General features: G+C 57.2%; 4 protein-coding genes across 4 annotated transcripts; 2 read left to right on the top strand and 2 right to left on the bottom strand.

Annotated features, from left to right (window-relative positions):
* Positions 1–473: 473 nt before the first annotated feature.
* On the top strand, positions 474–8,755 carry AURANDRAFT_67463 (hypothetical protein; the record flags this gene model as incomplete). Its single annotated transcript, XM_009043001.1, has 8 exons — positions 474–623; positions 940–1,014; positions 1,049–1,087; positions 1,163–1,610; positions 1,677–2,305; positions 2,529–2,608; positions 4,054–6,229; positions 6,359–8,755. 8 exons carry the CDS (start codon positions 474–476, stop codon positions 8,753–8,755), a joined length of 5,994 nt encoding a protein of 1,997 aa, XP_009041249.1.
* Positions 8,756–9,983: 1,228 nt separating this feature from the next.
* Positions 9,984–12,388, bottom strand: AURANDRAFT_67462 (hypothetical protein; the record flags this gene model as incomplete). The annotated part of the gene is made up of 11 exons (XM_009042931.1): positions 9,984–10,045; positions 10,112–10,177; positions 10,467–10,512; positions 10,659–10,715; positions 10,853–10,990; positions 11,201–11,273; positions 11,307–11,403; positions 11,467–11,481; positions 11,674–11,826; positions 12,012–12,152; positions 12,223–12,388. 11 exons carry the CDS (start codon positions 12,386–12,388, stop codon positions 9,984–9,986), a joined length of 1,014 nt encoding a protein of 337 aa, XP_009041179.1.
* A 2,027-nt stretch (positions 12,389–14,415) lies between these two features.
* AURANDRAFT_67461 (hypothetical protein) lies at positions 14,416–14,901 on the top strand (the record flags this gene model as incomplete). The annotated part of the gene is made up of 2 exons (XM_009043002.1): positions 14,416–14,620; positions 14,741–14,901. The coding sequence occupies 2 exons, from the start codon at positions 14,416–14,418 to the stop codon at positions 14,899–14,901; spliced, it is 366 nt and encodes a 121-aa protein (XP_009041250.1).
* A 656-nt stretch (positions 14,902–15,557) lies between these two features.
* Positions 15,558–18,569, bottom strand: AURANDRAFT_67460 (hypothetical protein; the record flags this gene model as incomplete). Its single annotated transcript, XM_009042930.1, has 8 exons — positions 15,558–15,659; positions 16,017–16,121; positions 16,431–16,487; positions 17,004–17,387; positions 17,598–17,671; positions 17,900–17,972; positions 18,199–18,238; positions 18,430–18,569. The coding sequence occupies 8 exons, from the start codon at positions 18,567–18,569 to the stop codon at positions 15,558–15,560; spliced, it is 975 nt and encodes a 324-aa protein (XP_009041178.1).
* Positions 18,570–18,701: the final 132 nt, after the last annotated feature.

Raw genomic sequence — 18,701 nt, 5'->3', positions numbered from 1 at the left:
AGAGAATGAACAAAAGAGATTGATGCGAAATCAATAGGCTCGCGAGCGTCGTGCCCGAATTAAAGAAGAGAAGAGGATGAGTATGATTTTATCTGAATAAAAAGCGAAAAGCCCAACGAAGTTGGGCGTGCGTGGCGCAGCCACATTAGGTTCTTCCAGAAGATTCTTGGATGGGCACGGGGACATTGGTTTTCAGTTTGTGTTTAGCGCTTTGAAGATGTCTGGAGTACGCTCTACGCGTCCTGTAGTCCGATGGCCACTCCTGCCAGTTGTCGGCTAGTACTCGCCGCAGCAGTCACGCACAAGGCCAAGTGCCATCAAATTGACATCCCAAATGCCTTCATTCAGGGCGCGGAGCGCAATATGTTTATCAATCCGATCTACCGACAGGCCTTGTCCTATCTCAGGCCATACACAGAACGAGCGGTTCATTATTCGGGATTCGGACAAATGATAATTGAGGGGGTTGAACGATGGCCGAACAAATATCTGACGCTGCGTTCGGCATATTCCGGGCCACTGTGGAAGAAGCTGAGAGCACTTCGCCGTACGAAGTCGGGGTCGGCGATCTCGAAAAGTCACTCCATGTCAAGCGAGAGGCAGCAGAAGTCGAACACGCCACGGTGGGCGCGTCGCGCGGCGCTGGGGGGCGGGGAACAGAGATCTCAGCTTCTGCGCTTTCCCCCACGAGACGGACTGAAGTTTCAGGATCTCTGACCCCAAGTTCCTACGGCGAACTACTCTCGTTTTCTTCCCCTGTGAACCATAATATGCCCAACGCAGCGTCAGAGATCGTTGGACCATGCTCGAAACTCAGACGTCTGAAGTCTCGTCCGACCAATGGGATCAGCGGATTGGATTCTTGGATGATATATTTCGTTCTCTACATTGCATGAATTCTTGGCATGCACAACACAAAAAGATAAATTTAGCTGACAGGAAGAAATATCGCATTGGTCTACGTCTCCCAAACTCGAGGATTATTTCCTGACTCTTCCTCGACTTCCCCTCCAGGTCTACTCCCTTCCTTCTACTCCAGGGACCATAGGCTCAGCCTACTGAGCCCTTTCTATTCCACGTTAAGACAGTATAGAGTAACCCTCTCCTGTTGGGAATCCGGGCTGCTTAGCAGCCCCGTCTCACTTTTCCATTTTCAGTCTAGGTCAGGAACACTGCCATTTCCCCTCAAGTCCTCTCTGTCTCTCTACATACCCAGCTCCTAATCCAATTATTATTATTATCCCACATCATTACATATCTTGTATCATTCCTTGATATTCTATATCCTATATCAATCATTCCTTCATGCGATTTAAGCGCTGTCTTGCCTACGAACAACGCCACAGACATGAATCCATGCTGCAAGGTCGCGACCATAAGCGCTGGTCTTTTTTTTGCATTCATTTTCGCCATGATGATACCGGCGAATGTTGCGAAGTTTGCGAAGGAGATTTTTCGTAGCGGTCTTCGTCAGGGAAAAATCAGCGACAAAGTATCTCGCCGCGCTGCCTACGACGACACTCTTTTGAAAATGAACTACGCCGGACTCTTTGCAGCACCCAGTTTTTCCGGGATTCCCTGCTACATGGAGCCCTATATGCTGGCAGTAGGTGTCCCTGCCGACATGTCTGATTTGTCATATATGGTGACATTCACCGATGATTATGACTCCGCAGGGATGGATTGGCCGTCGCGCCAAAATGTGTTCGAAAGCCCCGATATACCGATGATTGCGTGGACGGATTGCCTGCTACAAGTAACTCCATTTGCCGCGGTTGGGCTTTGCGCCAGACTGCTTCAATGTGTTCCTTCCGAATGCATTTTCACCGATTTGCTTGCGCCTGACTTGATGACAGATCCATGTGTGCAACTTTCCAATTGGACCAGTTGTGATTGCTTTATCGCTGGTCTGCCCTCCTTTGCCTGGCAAGGAATTCCAGATAAGTTGAATGCCGATGAAGAAATTGCAGTCATTTTGCGAGTTTATAGCCAGAACGGCATTCATTGGCTCACTGCTGGGCTAGACTACAATGGCTGGATGGTCGATCTAGCAGGTGCAGGGATTCCCGGCGCGGTGCATAACCCTGCTTACATCTACAACACACCCACAACAGTGTTTGCTAAGACATGGTGTGTAACAACCTATACCATAAAAGAATGCTGGTCTGTCTACATCGGAGAAGACTTGGAGACGCCCGCCCATATTTTGGCACCGGTGCATTCAATCCTTATTGCGCTTGCTTTCTTGGGGGCTGATCTCTTGACTTTCATGGGCCTCTTTGCTGTCACTGCGAGTACTACGAAGGTAGGCCCTGCTAAATAAAATAAAATTGCTACATGAATGACCTCAGTGCTGGAGTATTTGGCGCCCCGGGATAGGTCCCCGGTTCGCATGGCTTGATATCAAATCGAGAAAACCGATGGCAACAGGCTTCTGGCTATGGTGAGAGATGCCTTTGGAAAGCTTGATCTCTGCCCCATGGGCCTCGATCTGGAAATTTTTTGTTGGATCGCCATCCGACTGGCAGTCACCTGAGATCTCCACTTGCGACGTAAAGCCGGCTATCGAACGCGGGAAATCCGAGGCGTTCTCCCGCAGGGGGATATGGTATCCGCCGTTCAACCCCCGTGCGGGGGTAAATTGGCGGGGGATACGGGGCGGATACAATATGATATCACCTTCAATTTGCCTTGGCTGATGTCTATCAGTATAGAGCTCCTTTTTTACTGACCTGAGTAGACCACGCCCCTCCCCTGCGGAGAGAGACGTGCGAGAAGCTACTAGGATAGCTTAGGCTACCCTCGAGCCAATGGGGGGGCGCCTCAGTAAAAGCGACGCGAGTTGCAGCGCGTTGGCCGCCGCGCGGCCCTCGGATGCAAATTTGCTCGGCGGGAGCGAGACGGGCGTGGGCGACAATGCCTTGGGCGCCGGTGCGGCGGCGGCGTCCGACGAAGACGGCGCGGGCCGACGGTTTTTCGCTTCCGGCGCTTCGGTCGGGCTGGGCGCGGCCCGCGAACCGGTTTCCCGGTGTTTCCCGGACGCGAAACGCGGCTCGGGGCCGCGCATGGACGGTCGCCCCCGGGGGCGCCGGGGCGCGGGTTGCGGAAAGTTGCGGAAGTTTGGGTTTGGAAGGAAATCGTGCGACGTGCGCGCTCTCGGGGAAATCGTCGAACTCGGGGGTTCAGGAGGGTAGTAGAGGGGCGGGGACCGCTTCACGGGGCGCGGGGAAAGCCCTTGTCGGAGCTGGGACCGTTTGCTCATGACCGTGTTCGCCTAGGTGCAGCGGTTGCGCGCGGAACACCCGCCGGGCGGGATTCGGCGGAGCCCTCGGGCGGCAGCGCGGCCCTCCTGGACGTCAACGGGCTCCTCGGCGCGCCGCGCGTCGTCGCCGCGCCGGGCACGCCGCCGCGGAGCTCGATCGGCGGCGGCACGCCGGCGGGGAAGGAGCGGGGCTCCGCGCGGAAGTTCGCGTCGGGCGGCGGCGCGATCCGCGGGTCGCGGTCGCGGGCTCGGTCCCGGTCCCGGGGCCGATCGCCGTCGGCGAGCACGCCACGGCGCCTGAGCTCCGCGCCCGACAAGGAGAACTCGTCGCCGCCCGCGCGCGGTCCGGGCGAGCGGCCCGCGGCGCCTGAGGCGCTGCCCGAGGCCTCGGGCGCGGCCGTGAAGCGGCCCCGCGGCTTCTTCGACATGCTGTGGGGCGTCTTTCGGCCTGAGAAGCGATCTGCTACGGGATCTGCGTCGGCGACGGCCCCGGCGTCCGCGCGGCCGCCGCCGACCGTCTCGGCGCCGGCGCAGGCGCCGCGGCCGCGGCCAATGCCCGAGGCCTTCTACGGCCGGGCCGTCCGCACGCCGTGCGACGCGGAGCTCTTCGTCTAAGGCCTCTTGCGGGTGCGCGACGTGCTCGCGGCGGCCCCGGCGTTGGGGACGACGCGGCAGCGCCGCGGCGTTGACGACCAGCTGACGGCGCGGCTTCTGACGACTCCCTTTCCCAAGTCCATCCCCGTGTCCTACTGTTCTTCGGGGGCTCTTTCGTCACGCCTGTGCCCTCGCAGGTCGGCCGTCGGAGTCGGCGTGGCCTTGGCGCGACGCGCGGAGAAGATCGCGGATCTGCTCGACGTCGTGCAGGCCATGCGGCTCCGCGACATCCTCACGGGGAACACGAAGCACGTCATCGACGAGGCCGCGCTGCCGCCGTCGCCGGCCGCCCTCTACTACTTCCTCGACGACCAGGACTCGCAGCGCGGCTCGAAGTGGAACCCGAAGGGCGTCGGCCGGCCGCGCTTCAACGCGTTCAACCGGCAGGTCACCGAGCTCCTCCGCGACCCCTTCGTCGTCGCGAACATGCTCGCGGCGCTGAAGATGGTGTCGGACCGCGGGCCCGTCGTCGAGTCGGCGCCCGACAGCGGCGACCCGGCGCGCGCGCCGCGCGGCCGGCCGCCGAAGCGGCGGCTCGAGACGGAGGACCCGGCCATGAAGCTCATGCAGGAGCAGGTGGAGCGGGCGGAGGCCAAGAACGCGGCCCTCGAGAAGGAGAAGGCGGCCCTCGCGGAGGAGCTGCGGGATGCCGAGGCGACGGCGGCGGCCAAGGCCGACGGGATTTCGTCGGTCACGCTCGACGCGGCGTTGAAGGCCATCCGCGACGCGCTGGACCGCGCCAAGCTCCAGTCCGAGCAGGCGTCGCGCAACATCGACTTAATCGTCGGCGTCGACAGCAGCGACCTCTCGATGGCCGAGCTGGGCGTGCTGAGCAAGGTCGGCGACCTAGTGCACCTGAGCGCGGAGGTATTGGACGCGGCCGTCGCGTCCGCGCCGGGCCTGGCGCAGCAGCTCGACGAGCTCGTGGCGACGCCCCGGGCGAAGCCGGAGCTCGCGCTGATCAAGCGCCGGCGCGTGTTTCTCAAGCTCCTCGAGGTCGCGAAGGTCAGGAGGACCAAGGGCGGCGTCGAGAACGTGCTACCGCGGCACGCGGCCGTCACGGCCATGGCGACCGGGGCGACGGCCGCGAGCGTCGAGACGCGGCGCGGGTGCATGGGCGACACCATCTCCTTCGCGGAGACGTGGCGCTTCTTGACGGTGGCGGGGCGCCTCGCCAAGGTCGCGTACCCGGGCCTCTTTCCGGGCCGGCGAGTCGCCTTCGCCGACGACAACGCGCAGTGGACGCGCCTCTGGGCGCAGCAGCGCCTGGAGCACTTCAATTCGTTCGAGACCAACCCGCTGCTCCAGTCGTGGTTCGCGATCGTGTGGCCGCTCCAGACGCTGCCGCTGGAGAAGACGCTCCGCGAGCTCGGCGTGCGCTCGAAGCCCTTCGTCGAGGTCCGCGCGGCCGACTTCGACATCGACGCCCACTCCCAGTCCTGGCTCGCCAAGGAGCTCGCGGTGCTGAGCGTCGACGGCGGCTACGGCCGCGACCTCCTGAAGCGCACGCTCTACAAGCTCGTCTGGCGCCACGACCCGGGCGCGTTCCCGCCGGCGGTCTTCAAGAAGCCGCGGTGGACCGACGCCTACAAGTACCGGCCGGAGGGCCCGCTCCAGCTCGAGGAGGACTGGAAGAAGGACGACGTCAAGTCCCTCGAGGTCCAGCTCAAGAACACGCAGAAGGTGCCCGAGGTCGCCGAGGCGCGCCTCCAGGTGCTCGACTGGTTCGGCATCGGCTGCGGCGACCCGGGCAAGGACTGGGTGATCTGCGTCGGCGACTACGTCCTCTACAGGAACGGCACGAACGCGGCAGGCATGACGGTCGCCGATTTATCGCGGCTCCAGGACAAGCGCGTCGTGCGGACGACGGCGCAGCTCGTCGCGCTCGAGGCCGCGGAGACGGCGGCGGCGACGCCGCTGGCCGGGCCGACGGGCGACGCCGCGGCGGCGTCGACGACGGTCTCGGCGCAGCCTGCGGCGGCGACGCGGTCGACGGCGGTCCCGGCGACGTCGACGGCCGCGACCGTCGCGGCGACGTCGACGGCCGTCGAGGACGGGCCCTCGCCACGGGAGTCGCTCGACGCCTTCTTGGCGACGAACCCGAGCTCCAAGCAGGTCCAAGAGGCCTGCATGGCCTGGGGCTTTGGGAGGAACGAGGACGTCACGCAGTACAAGCGCGCGGCGAAGCTCGATCACGGCACGGGCATGACGATCTGCCGCCTCGCGAGGCTCAACGGCATCAACCTCCTCAAGTACCTCGTCGAGAACATCGACGAGCTTTGCTTCGCGAGCCGCGACTACTCGCCCCTCGTCGTCCCGCCGGACATCGCCGCCACGGCGGAGAGCTTGGAGCCCGCGCGCAAGAGCCGGCCGACGGCGTCGTACCGGCCGGCGACGCCGTCGTTCGGGCTCTAGCCGCCCGTGGACCCGCAGCCCGCGCAGTCCGGGCGGCTGCCGCGCGCCTGCACGCTGCGCGATGCGTCGGCGCGCGGCGGCGACGGCGGCGACGGTCTGGACCGCTTCGAAGAGGCCGGCGACGACGACGTCGACGAGGCATGCTACGTCTGCGGGGACGCGCTCGGCATCGTCGAGTCGCACGTCTTCTGCGTCGGCTGCGGTCAAAAGGCGCACGTGAACTGCGTCGGCCAGCGGTCGCGGGGCGACCACCTCTGCGACGAGTGCGCGGAGACGCCGTGGCGGGCGCCGCCGCGGCCGACGTCGACCCTGCTCAGCATGCGCGTCATCCGCAAGATGGTGGACGACGACGTCCAGCTGACAGTGCTTCGGGAGAACCCCAAGGGCGGCAAGAGCCGCGACCGCTACGAGGCCTACAAGGTCGCGACGTCGGCCGCGGAGTTCCAGAGGCTCGGCGGCTCCGCGGAAGACCTCCGCAACGACCTCGTGCGAGGCTACGTCACCCTCGGCGGCGAGGCCGCGAAGGATCCGTGCGTCCTCGCGGCCCTATTGCCCGCGACGGGAGCCGCCGCTCCACGGCCGCGCGGCGAGGCCCGCGCGGTCGCGAGGCCCGAGCTGGCGCCGCGGCCGACGACGGCGTCCGACGGGGCGTTCCAGTCCTGCCTCCGCGCGATCAAGGCCCAGGGGCTGCAGCCGGGCACATCGTCGGCGCCCGACGACTGGGACCCGCTGCGGGGCCTCGAGCACGTCCTCGGCGACGCGACCTGCGGGCTGCCGCTCCGCACGTCGTACCGGGCGGAAGCCGCCGCGATCCGCGCCGCGGCGACGCCCGCGCAGCGGCGCGCGTTCGCCGGGCGGTGGCTCGACATCGTCGACGACCGGGCCAAGGTCTTAGTCGAGCGCTCCGGACCGCGGGCGTGCGGCGCGCTCGTGAGCTTCCGGGCCCACGTCCTCGAGGGCCTCGGCGACGCGAATTTGGACGCCGCGGGCCGCGCGGACGTCGACGCGTGCGCGCGCCTCATCCAGGGCCACATCGACGAGAACTGGGCCAAGGCGCGACGGCTCGACGACCTCGCGACGCGCATCGCCGCGGCGCGCCTCGCGGCCGACGACGGCGGAGGCGCGACGGCCGCGGACCGGCGCGGCGACGACGGCGGCGACGACGACGTCGGCCGCGCGGACGGCCGCGGCGACGGCGACGGCGGCTTCGACGCCGCCTACCCCGAGCTCCTTCGGATCCACAATCTGCCGGGGTTCTGGCACCTCCTGGAGGCCGGCGGAATCAAGGTGATCTTCAAGCTCTACTACAAGTCGCTCCTGGGACGCTGCGCCCACGACGTGCTCAAGCGCAAGGGCATCACCATCAAGGCGGCCAAGTTTTTACAGGCCACGGAGCTCTTCTACCACGTCTGGGAGGCCATGGCCACCGCCCTGTTCCGCGCGCACCGGAAGAGCCAGACGTTCCGCGAGTCGCCCGTCGACCTCGCCACGCCGGAGCTGTACATGGACAACTTCCTCGAGTGGTACCGCGCGAAGCGGGGCACGGGCGACGTGCCCTTCGTCCACTACGGTGGGTTCGTCTTCGGCATGGGCATCTACTTCCGCTTCTGCAAGAAGAGCATCAGCCTCAAGCTGCCCATGCTCACGTTCGCGCTCCAGCTCATCCACCTCGGCGCCTGCGACATCACGAACAAGTACAACCTCAAGCGCCAGTGCTTCTACAGCCTCGTCAACTTCCTGACGAGCTCGGAGGACGTCGCGAAGGGCTTGCTCGCGGCGTCCACGGTGAGCCTGAGCGGCCGGCAGCACCACGCGGTCTCGTCGGACGCCGCGCAGGAGATCAAGCAGGGCGAGATCCAGAAGAGCATGGGCCCCAAGTTCGGCGTGGCCAAGGTGCTGATCCACTCGGCGCTCAACGACCTGCTCTCGGGCGTCGCGAAGTCGTTCGCGGCCATCGCGACGGGCGACGCGTCGGCGGCCGCGGCCGGCGGGCGGTCGAAGAACGCGCAGGCCGACATCGCCGCCCTCGTCGCCCACTTCGAGGCGCACGACATCTTCAACTACGAGGGCCCGGCGCGGACGTCGCTCCCCGCGGGCCTGACCTCCAAGGACTACGCGCTCCCCAAGGGCTACGTGGCGCCCCTGGACTTCACCGCGCCGCTCGACAGGCAGCACCAGCCCGTGCTCGAGCGGGCCTTCGTCGCGGCCACGGAGCTCCTCACGCAGGCCGGCCTCCACCAGGCCGACGAGCCCGTCGAGCTCGCCGTGCCGGCGCTCCGGGACGACGACGACCTCTCCGCGGATGGCGACGAGTCCGTCTCCTCCCAGTACTCCGACGCCGAGCCCGAGGTCGACGAGTCCGACTCGGACGACGACGACGCCCGGCTCCGCGCCGACGCCGAGGCGCGCGAGGCGGGGGATTAGCGTCTATTTTCTTCACCTGTGCCAATCCAGATACGCCCGTGGGATACGCGAGAGCCGGTCTTTGGCGTATCTGGATACGCGAGGATGGCCATCCAGGTCGATCTTCGGCGTATCTAGATACGGCGAGGCCACGGGGAGCGCGTATCCAGGGCGTATCCGGGCCAGGGCGGGCCCGCGCCATACGGTATCCGCCCCGTATCCCCCGCCGCGGGCCGCGGATAGCGACGCGGGACGCTCCGGTAGCCCGGGCGCCTGCTCGGTACACCAGCACAGCGCTCCTCTGTGTCTGTGGTGTCTGTCTGGTTAGCGTCACAGCGACGTGCCAGGTAGCACCAGGCTCAGCGAGGTTGCACAGTCGCCGGACAGTGCACCTGCTGGATAGTAGCCTGACTGACGTCATAGTGACGTTAGGAAGCTAGTAAACTATCCTAACTTTCTAGGTGTGGGCCGACGCTCGGCCTCCTGTGAAGCCTCGCTTCATTCTTTTCTCTTCTCTTTACCCGCTTCGCGCTCTTTTCTCTTCGCTTTCGCCTCCGCGCTTGCTTTGAGGGGGAGGTAACAATATATCCCAGGGATTAATAATTTCGCCCGGGGAGACGGTCCCCGGTTCCCTTCAGATAGGGTGTCTAACGTCCATGGGGGTTACACAAGGCGGGGGATATGGGGCGGATTCCATATGTATCGTCCTGTGTATGCTTGGAGCGGCGGAACTATGCTCCGCCGCCTCGCTAGCGGCAGAATGGCGGGGTGTGCTTATCAGACCTTGCGTGATGGCAATAAGGATGATTCCGAGCGATAAGAGGTCATAAAGAATTGAGCGTGAGTCTGCCTATGGTGCTCCTGCGAAATATTGATTAAGCACACTACCGGCCCACGTAGCAAAGTAATGTGATCAGAGAGCACGCCTAATGCGGCTGTATCGGTTTTGCCAGCTGACGAAGTAACCCTCACAAACGGCGTGGGTCAGTTGACATCTGGCCCACCCACAATGTTTAGGCGACAAACAAAAATACGGTCGTCTGGTTGCTGTCCGATGTGGCTTAAGACTTCTCGAAGGGGAGTGGCCCAGCATGTTGGATTGAAGTTGCCTCCAAACGCATACCTGGGGATGGCTTAGTGATAGACAAGCGCCATCTTTTGCAACCAGGCGCTCCTGATCAACTTTATACAAGCTCCACTAGACATGTCTTCCATATTTGTCTCAAAGTGCTACCACAACTTTATTATCTCACCTTTCAATTCTTTTCTCGGATTGGTCTACAGAAAGTATGGCTTCTGTGTCCACCACAACTACACAGAAAGATCAGAATCATTAATAAAATCTCTCGTGAGCTGCGCAGCAGGAATTTCCAAAACATGCATCCCATAATAGTATTCTGGCAGTTAGTTGACAAGAACCTCGAGTGTTTGAAGCACCATTGCCTATTTGTTATTCAAATTTGCAATTCACCTTGTCTACATACTGAAAGTAACGGCGAACTGTTCTCTTGGTTTAAAGCTCGAATTTGTTTCAACCTTCCGCATTTGTTGTCATCTCGTAAGGGAAATATCACTGGACCTCATCCATTCATAGAGTCTTCAGTTCCAAAGGCCAAAAGTCAGCGGTGGCAGTTCTGAGGTACCTTGAGACACAAAATCTCCCCAGAGCTGCACAAAATGCAGAATACTGGCACCGTAGAAGGCAAGGTGGTTGAATTGCAGTTTTATTTACCAGGTGTTGCCCGAAATGGGCCACAAGCACATGTGAAAAACGGGCGCTGAAGTTAACATGAAAAAAAGCAAAAAATAATAATCGAACCAAACGTGCGCAAATGTTTCACACTAGAATCATATTCCACATCTTTTGATGCCCTCTTTCAAGCGCGACTCAAATGTATGGTGGCCCTGCCTGGGCATGACTCACTGAACCTGGATGGAAACACGGCTTTTGCACGATACTTGGAGCAGCAAGTATCCAGAACTAAGAAAAATCCTGGCTGCAATTATTGGGGAGATTTGCGCGGTCCTCACGAGGCTTGCAGTCAGAACGGGTAAAGAACTCTGCGAAGCTATCACTGGAAAACCAGGGATCGAAGTACTCATGACCATGTTTGGTACACTCAGCGGATAGTAAGTGGTATGAGGAAAATTGACTGGAATAGAAAAATTTGCAAAGGACATTGTCTTCAAACATGACAAGTTTGCGAAGATGTAGTGCAATGCACGCTCTAGTCTTGTGATGCGCCAAACTCCAACCTGAAGAATTTATGCAGCATGAAGTGCTTCACTCAGGCTGGCGTAACAACATGCTTGCTCCACTTTCTCTTTCCTTCAGATGGCCAAATGTTTGTTCTCCTCGCTCCAAGCAGCGAGCGAAGCTACTGTCGGATGATTCTTCAGATCAGCAAGCGTAAAATTTGCATTGAAATCCTTGCGCATTCAAGCAACAAGCTAGAAAGCACGCACGGAGGATAGACCGTGTGCGAATAAATTGGATGAATCCGACGGTGGACGTATATCAGTTTCTCGGCACAAGATCCTAATTAGGTTTAAAGCTGAACTATCTTTCTACATGTGAAGATTCTCACCACCGCAGTCCAACATGGCAGTTTTCTCGCGCAGGAAAACTCTGTCCACCGAATTGGAACTTGGGACAAGTATGTGAAAACCTCCCATTGGACCCGAGGACACTTGTACTTACAAAAACCGTCATCTCCAATGAAACCACGCACAGATAGCAGAGTCACCTAGGAAGATAACATCCCCCGAGCAAGATTCATCAGTTGCTTTAAGCGCCATCGGCCAGTCGCATACGGCACTGTACACATTTTCAACTACTGCTGCTTTCAGTCTTCCACGCACATCATCACCGGTGTTGGGAGCAATGACTTGACAAACAGGAGTGAAGTTCGAGAAGAGCGCATTGTAGCATCACTCACATTCAATATCTTCTTCGATTTCTTCCAAAAAGGGAGATAGGAGTTCTTCGTTATGAACAGGGTGTCGCATGGGCAAAAAAAAGTGCAGCAAGCCCGCTTCGTCGCCCAGGGTGGCAAGTTCAGCCAAGTTATCTCCTTTCCCAGTCACAACGACTGACGTGGGTGAATTCAGCAGCGCAATATATACGCGAGAGGCACATTAGTCAGTTAGTGCTCAAACTTGACTAATGGCAGTGGCAGGAAATGATAGATTCCATCAAGGAGGTGCCCTTTGGGCACTTTCAGGAAATGCTCTGACAAGAGCAACTGCATTCCTAAGCGACATGGCCAAGCCTAACTTGCATTTGCACCGCATCTCAGAAATGTTCGAAATTCCAGTAGCAACGATTGCGGCAACTGAAAAACCCGCGCTGTGGCCTGTCGTAGCGACCGGATTATCACCCAGTTTGAAGCTAGTTCGATCATATATATGCTATAACCTCAAGAAACCAAGCATTAGAATAACTGGACTCTAGACAGTTGGCAGGCCCGTGTCCCAATCGCTGGGACTGTCAGTTATCTTCGGTATCGTCCACAGGTTGGGTGTCTCACCAACCTCTGTCAATAGCTCCTGATAGTACTCGAAAAGTTCTTTCGCAAGCACGTCTGTCTTTACACATTCTAATATCGCATTCCATGCATCTGCGGGATCTCCGCCCAAACCCTCGAAAATCATTGCGGGATCATCGATCGTAGATTCAAGTTCACACACTGAACGCAGCTCATCGACGACCAACGCTAGCTGCCTTCCGTTGTTCACGGCCTTTATCAGGCTGACATCGACGCTCAGTCACTGCTGTAACTTCGTTGTGATTTCGTCTTGAACATTTGGAAGGCTATCATTTAGGATACGCCGCAATTTGGGGAGGGATTCCGCCTAGCTACTGCCAGTGATGGATGACAAGTAGGCAGCAAGTGTACTAATATTCGGTGTGTCGTAAAGCTACGTAACTGGCATCTGGACTCGGTAAGCCCTATTGATTTCTGCTACCAGACTTGGAATCAGTTTCGATTTGAACCCCATGGAGGTAAAAGAGCGACTGTCGTCCAGTTGAGCCCTGGGTAGATGTGCGAATGAATCATCAAGCTAGGCCTCTTCTCCAAATAATTTTTTCATTATTTCAAGCACTAAAGCCTGCGGTTGTGCGTGCTAAGTTTGATCCGGAGATTTGTCCATATTAATACGTATGGGTGCCTGGCGAAACAAGCATGCCAGCGAGTGCCAAAATGGGGATTCTCTTATTTCAGCGAGGATCCTGGCAGTATAAAGCCCGTGTGCAATGGTGCCGCTGAACCCAAAAGCGCTCAAGCGCGAGTGTTTCTCTGGACCCTTGTGCTCTCACCCGACCAGCTAAGCAGGCAGCTGAAGTGACGGTCCCACGAGAATCGAGGACAAGTAAAAATTCAACCTAGTTTAATATCAACGTTTTGAGAAGGTGACTGAAAAGGAGGAATCGTTAGCGAAACCTTCTTAGTTCGGCATTGGCCGCTACCTCGCGCATGGAGATCACGAGAAACACCAAACCGACCGCAGCTGAAGACGCTTCGGAATGACCCATGTTTGACTTCAAAGACGAGCATCGTATTGTTCGCGTCGTCCCTCACTCTGACTTACACAGCACTCCAAAAACAGCGCCAACCTGAAAGAATTCAGTTTTCTAAGTGCACCAGCTGTAGACACAGACTTCAATGGGATCTCCAAGGGCTGTCCCAGTGCCATGCGCTTGATGAGCCTATCCGGAGACACCATTGTCCTACACACCTTCCACCAGTCATTTCTAGGACTATCCATTTGGTGCTGTCAAGCTTGCGCTAGCACCGTTGTGCTAAACTGCAGACCCACGGACCATGAAAATTGTATCGCCTGCCGCGACGATTGATATTAGGAGGGCCCCGCACCCTTCAGCGCGGCAATATCCGTCCGCTCAGTGGTCAAACGTGTGGCATCAACCCAACGGCGATGTCATCATAGCTTCCGACATTGCAAGATTCGCTGCCCAACTGAGGATCTTGGTTCCTATCCCAATGCCGTCTGCGTAATTGTCCCGGACGGAGCCAGCACAGAGATGTAGAGCTGCCAGAGCAGATGCGCATGCAGTATCAATAGAATTGCAGGGGCCAACGAGCCCAAGCGTGTATGACAGTCGTCCTGATGTTACGGACAGCGAGCCGCCAGTCAGCGAAGTCTTTCCCACCTGGTGGCTGTGAAACCCGCTCGCCTCCACGCCAACAAAGACTCCAATATTTTCATGCATCAGGGCGTCTCGCACGGGACGGGCACATCCTGTCAAAAACTTTTGATTTAATGTTGTGTATCCTACGTCGAGGAGCATACTCTGCTGGGGATCCAATGACTACGCCTCGGGAATAGAAATCTAAAAGACGACTCTATCAAGATTCTGCTGAGCAACACTCACAAAAGAACCGTAGGCGGCGGATGATAATCCTGATGCAAGTTTCCATCTTGCAGTAGGAACAAGCGAGTTTGTTGCGAGAGCACGCATCGTCAACTCTTTTAGACCAGAGTTTAATCTCGTTGACCCCGCCAGAGAGAAGCTATGTGATGTAATCACCACAGCTATCTGCTGTTAAAATCCAGAAAAGCTAAACGCTTATGGCACATTTAGTCTTGATTGGCACTCTCATGCACCAAGAGTCTACGCAACCTGAGACCCGTCTTCGTGCGCTGAAAAAATCTGGGCGATGGAAGCAATCGTCGGGTGGTCGAAAAACATCGTCGGTGACATCTCCTTTCCAAACTCGGCGGAAAGATCTGATGTTAGCTCCGTTGCAGCGATCGAGTCCAAACCAGCAGACATGAGCGGTATATTTGAGTCAACTTATGTACCCATGGATCGACTTACCACGGATCACACAATCATGTTGCTATCGCCAAGTAGTCTTTGCGGTGTGTTTATTGTTGTACTACCGTAAGCAGTTTTGGAAACCTACTTCGTATGCTGCTCTGCTCGCACCCCTAGGGGGCCGGGAAATAGCCCCATTGCGTACAAGAATGATTGTTGTCTAGCTCATCAGAATATTACTCTAATGGCAGCGATGCTACCCGAAAAGTATGTCAGAATTGCAATCTCAAGACATCGAGAGCGAACACTCTGGAATCATGATGTCGAAGATGGCTATTTTCCTGGTAATTGGTCTCCCCAACGCCCGGCATGGACAGAAACCTAAGCATTTACTTACACGTCTAGAGTTCGATACCTTTCATGACTGCCTCCCCAAATGGGCCGCAATCCGCCCAGTGTGAGTAATGAACTTCTCAAAGCCCAAGTGCTGAGAAGGGCTCCAAACACATGCTCTTCGACGTGATTTATTAGTTCAAAACCATTTTCAGTATTCCTGAGGTATGTGTTCGCTACAAATGCTCCCTTTGTCATGATTTGAGTTCGCAGACAAGCACCAAAGGGATTGATGGCGGACGACGGATAGCATGCTGACGCGCTACAGCAACTTCAAACGATTTAGCATTGTACGTCTTCGGCATTGGCAAAGGGCCTTCGAGACTAGAGGGTGGTGGCACTCGGTGAACTCAACGAACTCGATGAATTCAGAGGACAGACGTTATGTGTGTTTGATAAGGCTTTGTTTCCAACTGCATACATTGTTTAATGTGCTCATGTCGGGCGTCGGTAAGGATGACACGAAAGATGAATACTGGACTAGCCCCTGGCTAGGTTAACGATGAGATTTCAAGAGTCGCGCAAGTCAACTCGTCATTGCACACGATACAAAGAAGGATCTTGCTATTGCTTCGGGGGTAATTCCGGACGCGCCCAAGAAACAAAAGCTCCGTGCGCGATGGTCCCTGTGGCACCGAAAGAGCTGAGTCAACCAAGAGGCGCTGAAGATAGTGGTGTCGAATCACAAAGCGGGACGAGGTACAGAGCATTTTGGACGAGGGAGATGAGGTGCGGATTCAGATTCCGCACCTGAGTGTTGGCAGCGATGCTGCGAAACTACAGGGACAATGAAGACAGGGCCACTGCCCCAGCGCCGCCTGCCACGGCTTCGAGATGTCCCATGTTTGCTTTGAGTGAGGTGCACGAAACTTCAATTCCTAACTTGCATAGGGCGATAATTGCTGCGCTTACTTCGACGGGGTCCCCAAGCGCAGTTCCCGTGCCGTGTGCCTCAAGGGCGGTAGAGATACGATTGTTTTGTGTGCGAAGTGAGTGTTCAACAGCGACAATAAGCCGCCGCTGCGCAGATCCGTTAGGAGCAGTCAAACTCGCGCTCGGTCCATCGCTTTAGACCCGTGTCCCACCGACTTCGCAGGGACCAAAAACATTGTTATCCACAGTCAACCAGATGGAAACAGACCCCTCTCCACGACAGTACCCGTCTCCTCTGGCATCAAACGAGTGGCATCGACCCCGCTCAGAAAGCATGCCCTAAGCAGCAAAGGCGCGGGTGAAACTAGGTCCAAGCAGTCCAACACCAGAAGCTATGGCATCCGGGCATTCACGATGCGTCAAAGAGCAAGACGCGAGGTGAAGAGCAACGAGTTGTGAAGAACACGCCGTATCAAGGGAAACACAAGGGCCCGTCAGCCCAAGTATGAATGAAGTTTAGCCGCTGGCGAAAGAGGTCTATGCAGCTTGTGCTACACAGGCACCACCAGCCGCATGTTCTACAGGTTACCCAAGGATTCCCACAAACACCCCAACAGCTTGTTCTTTTTTTTGACTGCGCGATGTTACCTTTTGCAGTCTTAGTACCGAGTCTGCCCCTTGAAGAACCACAACAAATTGCGGGTCCTAATTTCGTGCTTGACTGGGGGAAATCTCAAATACTTCTCATTCCAGAGAAAGATCGCCCAGAAGAAATGAACCATAGCTTGCCGGTGAGTCGCGAGAAGCTATGGCCCATCTTGGCAAGGGAACATCAGAAGGCGTCGCCAGGATTCATGTCAGTAGCTCTCGCATCGAGCCCGGATTCGCAATAGCAGCACCGAGTTGAATCGAACATGTTGCTTGGTAGATCCTCCGTCCAAGAATCAGGTTCTCGTGCCTTGCAAGTGAGCAGCGGTTCTCCAACAGACCTGCGTTAGGCATCTGATGCAATGTAGCCCTGGTCGGCGCTTAGACAGTGATTGAGCTTGAAGCAGCTAAACTTTAGGCGATTCTTTCGATGGAAGGGTGGTCAAACACGAGGGCGGCCGAGAGATCAGCGCTAAACACGCCACTCAATACCCGTTGCAGCTCTATTACACCCAGGGAATCGACACCGGCGGCCATCAACGGCACTTCGCTGGATACCTAGGTCCCGAGTACCTTTGCGACGCACATAGCCACCATTGTTCGCGCTTGACACATCTTCATCTTGAAACAAGCAGCTTCGCCCATATGCAGCGATGCCGCCTGGATTTCCTGGCCAACATAGTGAGCTATCCCTGCGATCGAAGGATGATCAAAGAGAAGAGTGGCCGAGAGTACGGCGCTAAACTCTCTGCTCAGTGCCCGCTGCAACTCTGTTGCACCCAAGGAATCGACACCGGCGGCCATCAACGGTGTGTTGCAAGCTACCTGAGTCCCGAGCACTGCAGCAACACAAATGCTGACTTGCAGCAGTAGAGTCTCAAATCTATCATTATTTGATGTGGCCGAAGCAAGTGATAGCTGGTGGGCTGGTGGATTGAAAGCTTCCTGCTGCGATGCCTCTCAGATCGCAGCGGAGTCCCGCAGCGGAGACGCCCTTTGGTTCGCCGTTGACTCCGCAAACAAAACGATCTCAGAGGCGCCATGCGCAGCGTCTCACACGCACTCCATTGCCACGTTAGTTTGTCCAGACATGCTGTTTGCCTGGCTCAGCGCCTACCTTGCTGCAACAAGCTTTGACTCAGCGCACTTCGGTGTCACTCAATCTACCAATCCAAAAATTTCCGCCTGCTCACTCGAGATAACCCCATCTTCTAAATACATCAGAAAAGCTGTAGAGCGTCCTACCATTACTCACAACGCACGGCTAAGCATGAAAAGAGGATTCACGCCGCGCGGCAAATTACCAAAATTGAGCGTTGTTTTCCTACTGCAAGCACGCCAATCTGCCACAAGAGCAAACGCGACGCCACCTCCCAGCAATTTGCCATGGATTGAGGCATATGTTGGCATCATGATCATTCAAATGTCTCTTGTGATAGCACTGTGTCCTTGCAACATCGCGAGCGTACCGTACTCGTGCTCCTCGTGCCGTCCTCCAGTGCAGAAGTGGGAACCAGCACCCTGGAATACATTCGCACTCACCTGCTTGCAACAAACTAGGTAGTCGAGCGCTTTCACGACTAGTCTCAAGTCGTCCAGCATGCTGCGACGCTAGGCATTAAAACAACAAGGGTCGTTGAGTTCCATGGTGGCCAAGACTGAAACTGTCAGACGCACCACCCGCAACCGCACGTGTCAAACCGGCAAAGCTGAGCTTCCAGGTGGTGTTGTGTGTCGCTCGGTTGTGGCCAAGACTGCTTCTGCATACGAAGTGAAGCCCAGCAGCACTTTCCGGTCTTGGGAGTGAACTGCATCAGAAACTAATCATCACAACACCGACACAAGGAGATCTGCACCAGCACGAAGCCTGCAGACACGAGACAGGAAGAGCATATCAGAGGCTCCAAGCAGCGGTAGCATTTCACAACAGGGTGTGTTGGCGGCGAATAAAAGTATCATCGGCAACTCGCAACGGCAAAAAGCAAGACCAAGGTCGTACATTAGGACCCTTTTAACGCCTCCAGTAAAAGCGCCGCGAATCGAGTGTTGACGTAACCGAGGCTGTATGAGGTGAAGAATTGCATCGACAGCGAAGGAGTCAAATTCACGAACGGAAAACAGAGTGTTCAGTGCAAACATTTGCACATCAATCTGTGCCGGACTTGGTCAGACTCCCTGCCCACGTTGATGATCTGGCATGTTTCTCAAGCGATCTGAGACCATTGTTAACATTGCCAAATTGCCCTCGGGCTCTCAAGTTGTGCAAGTAAC

The sequence above is a fragment of the Aureococcus anophagefferens genome (genome assembly GCF_000186865.1).
Source record: "Aureococcus anophagefferens unplaced genomic scaffold AURANscaffold_40, whole genome shotgun sequence".
Classification (NCBI taxonomy): domain Eukaryota; class Pelagophyceae; order Pelagomonadales; family Pelagomonadaceae; genus Aureococcus; species Aureococcus anophagefferens.
This window is presented reverse-complemented; position numbering and strand designations above follow the sequence as displayed.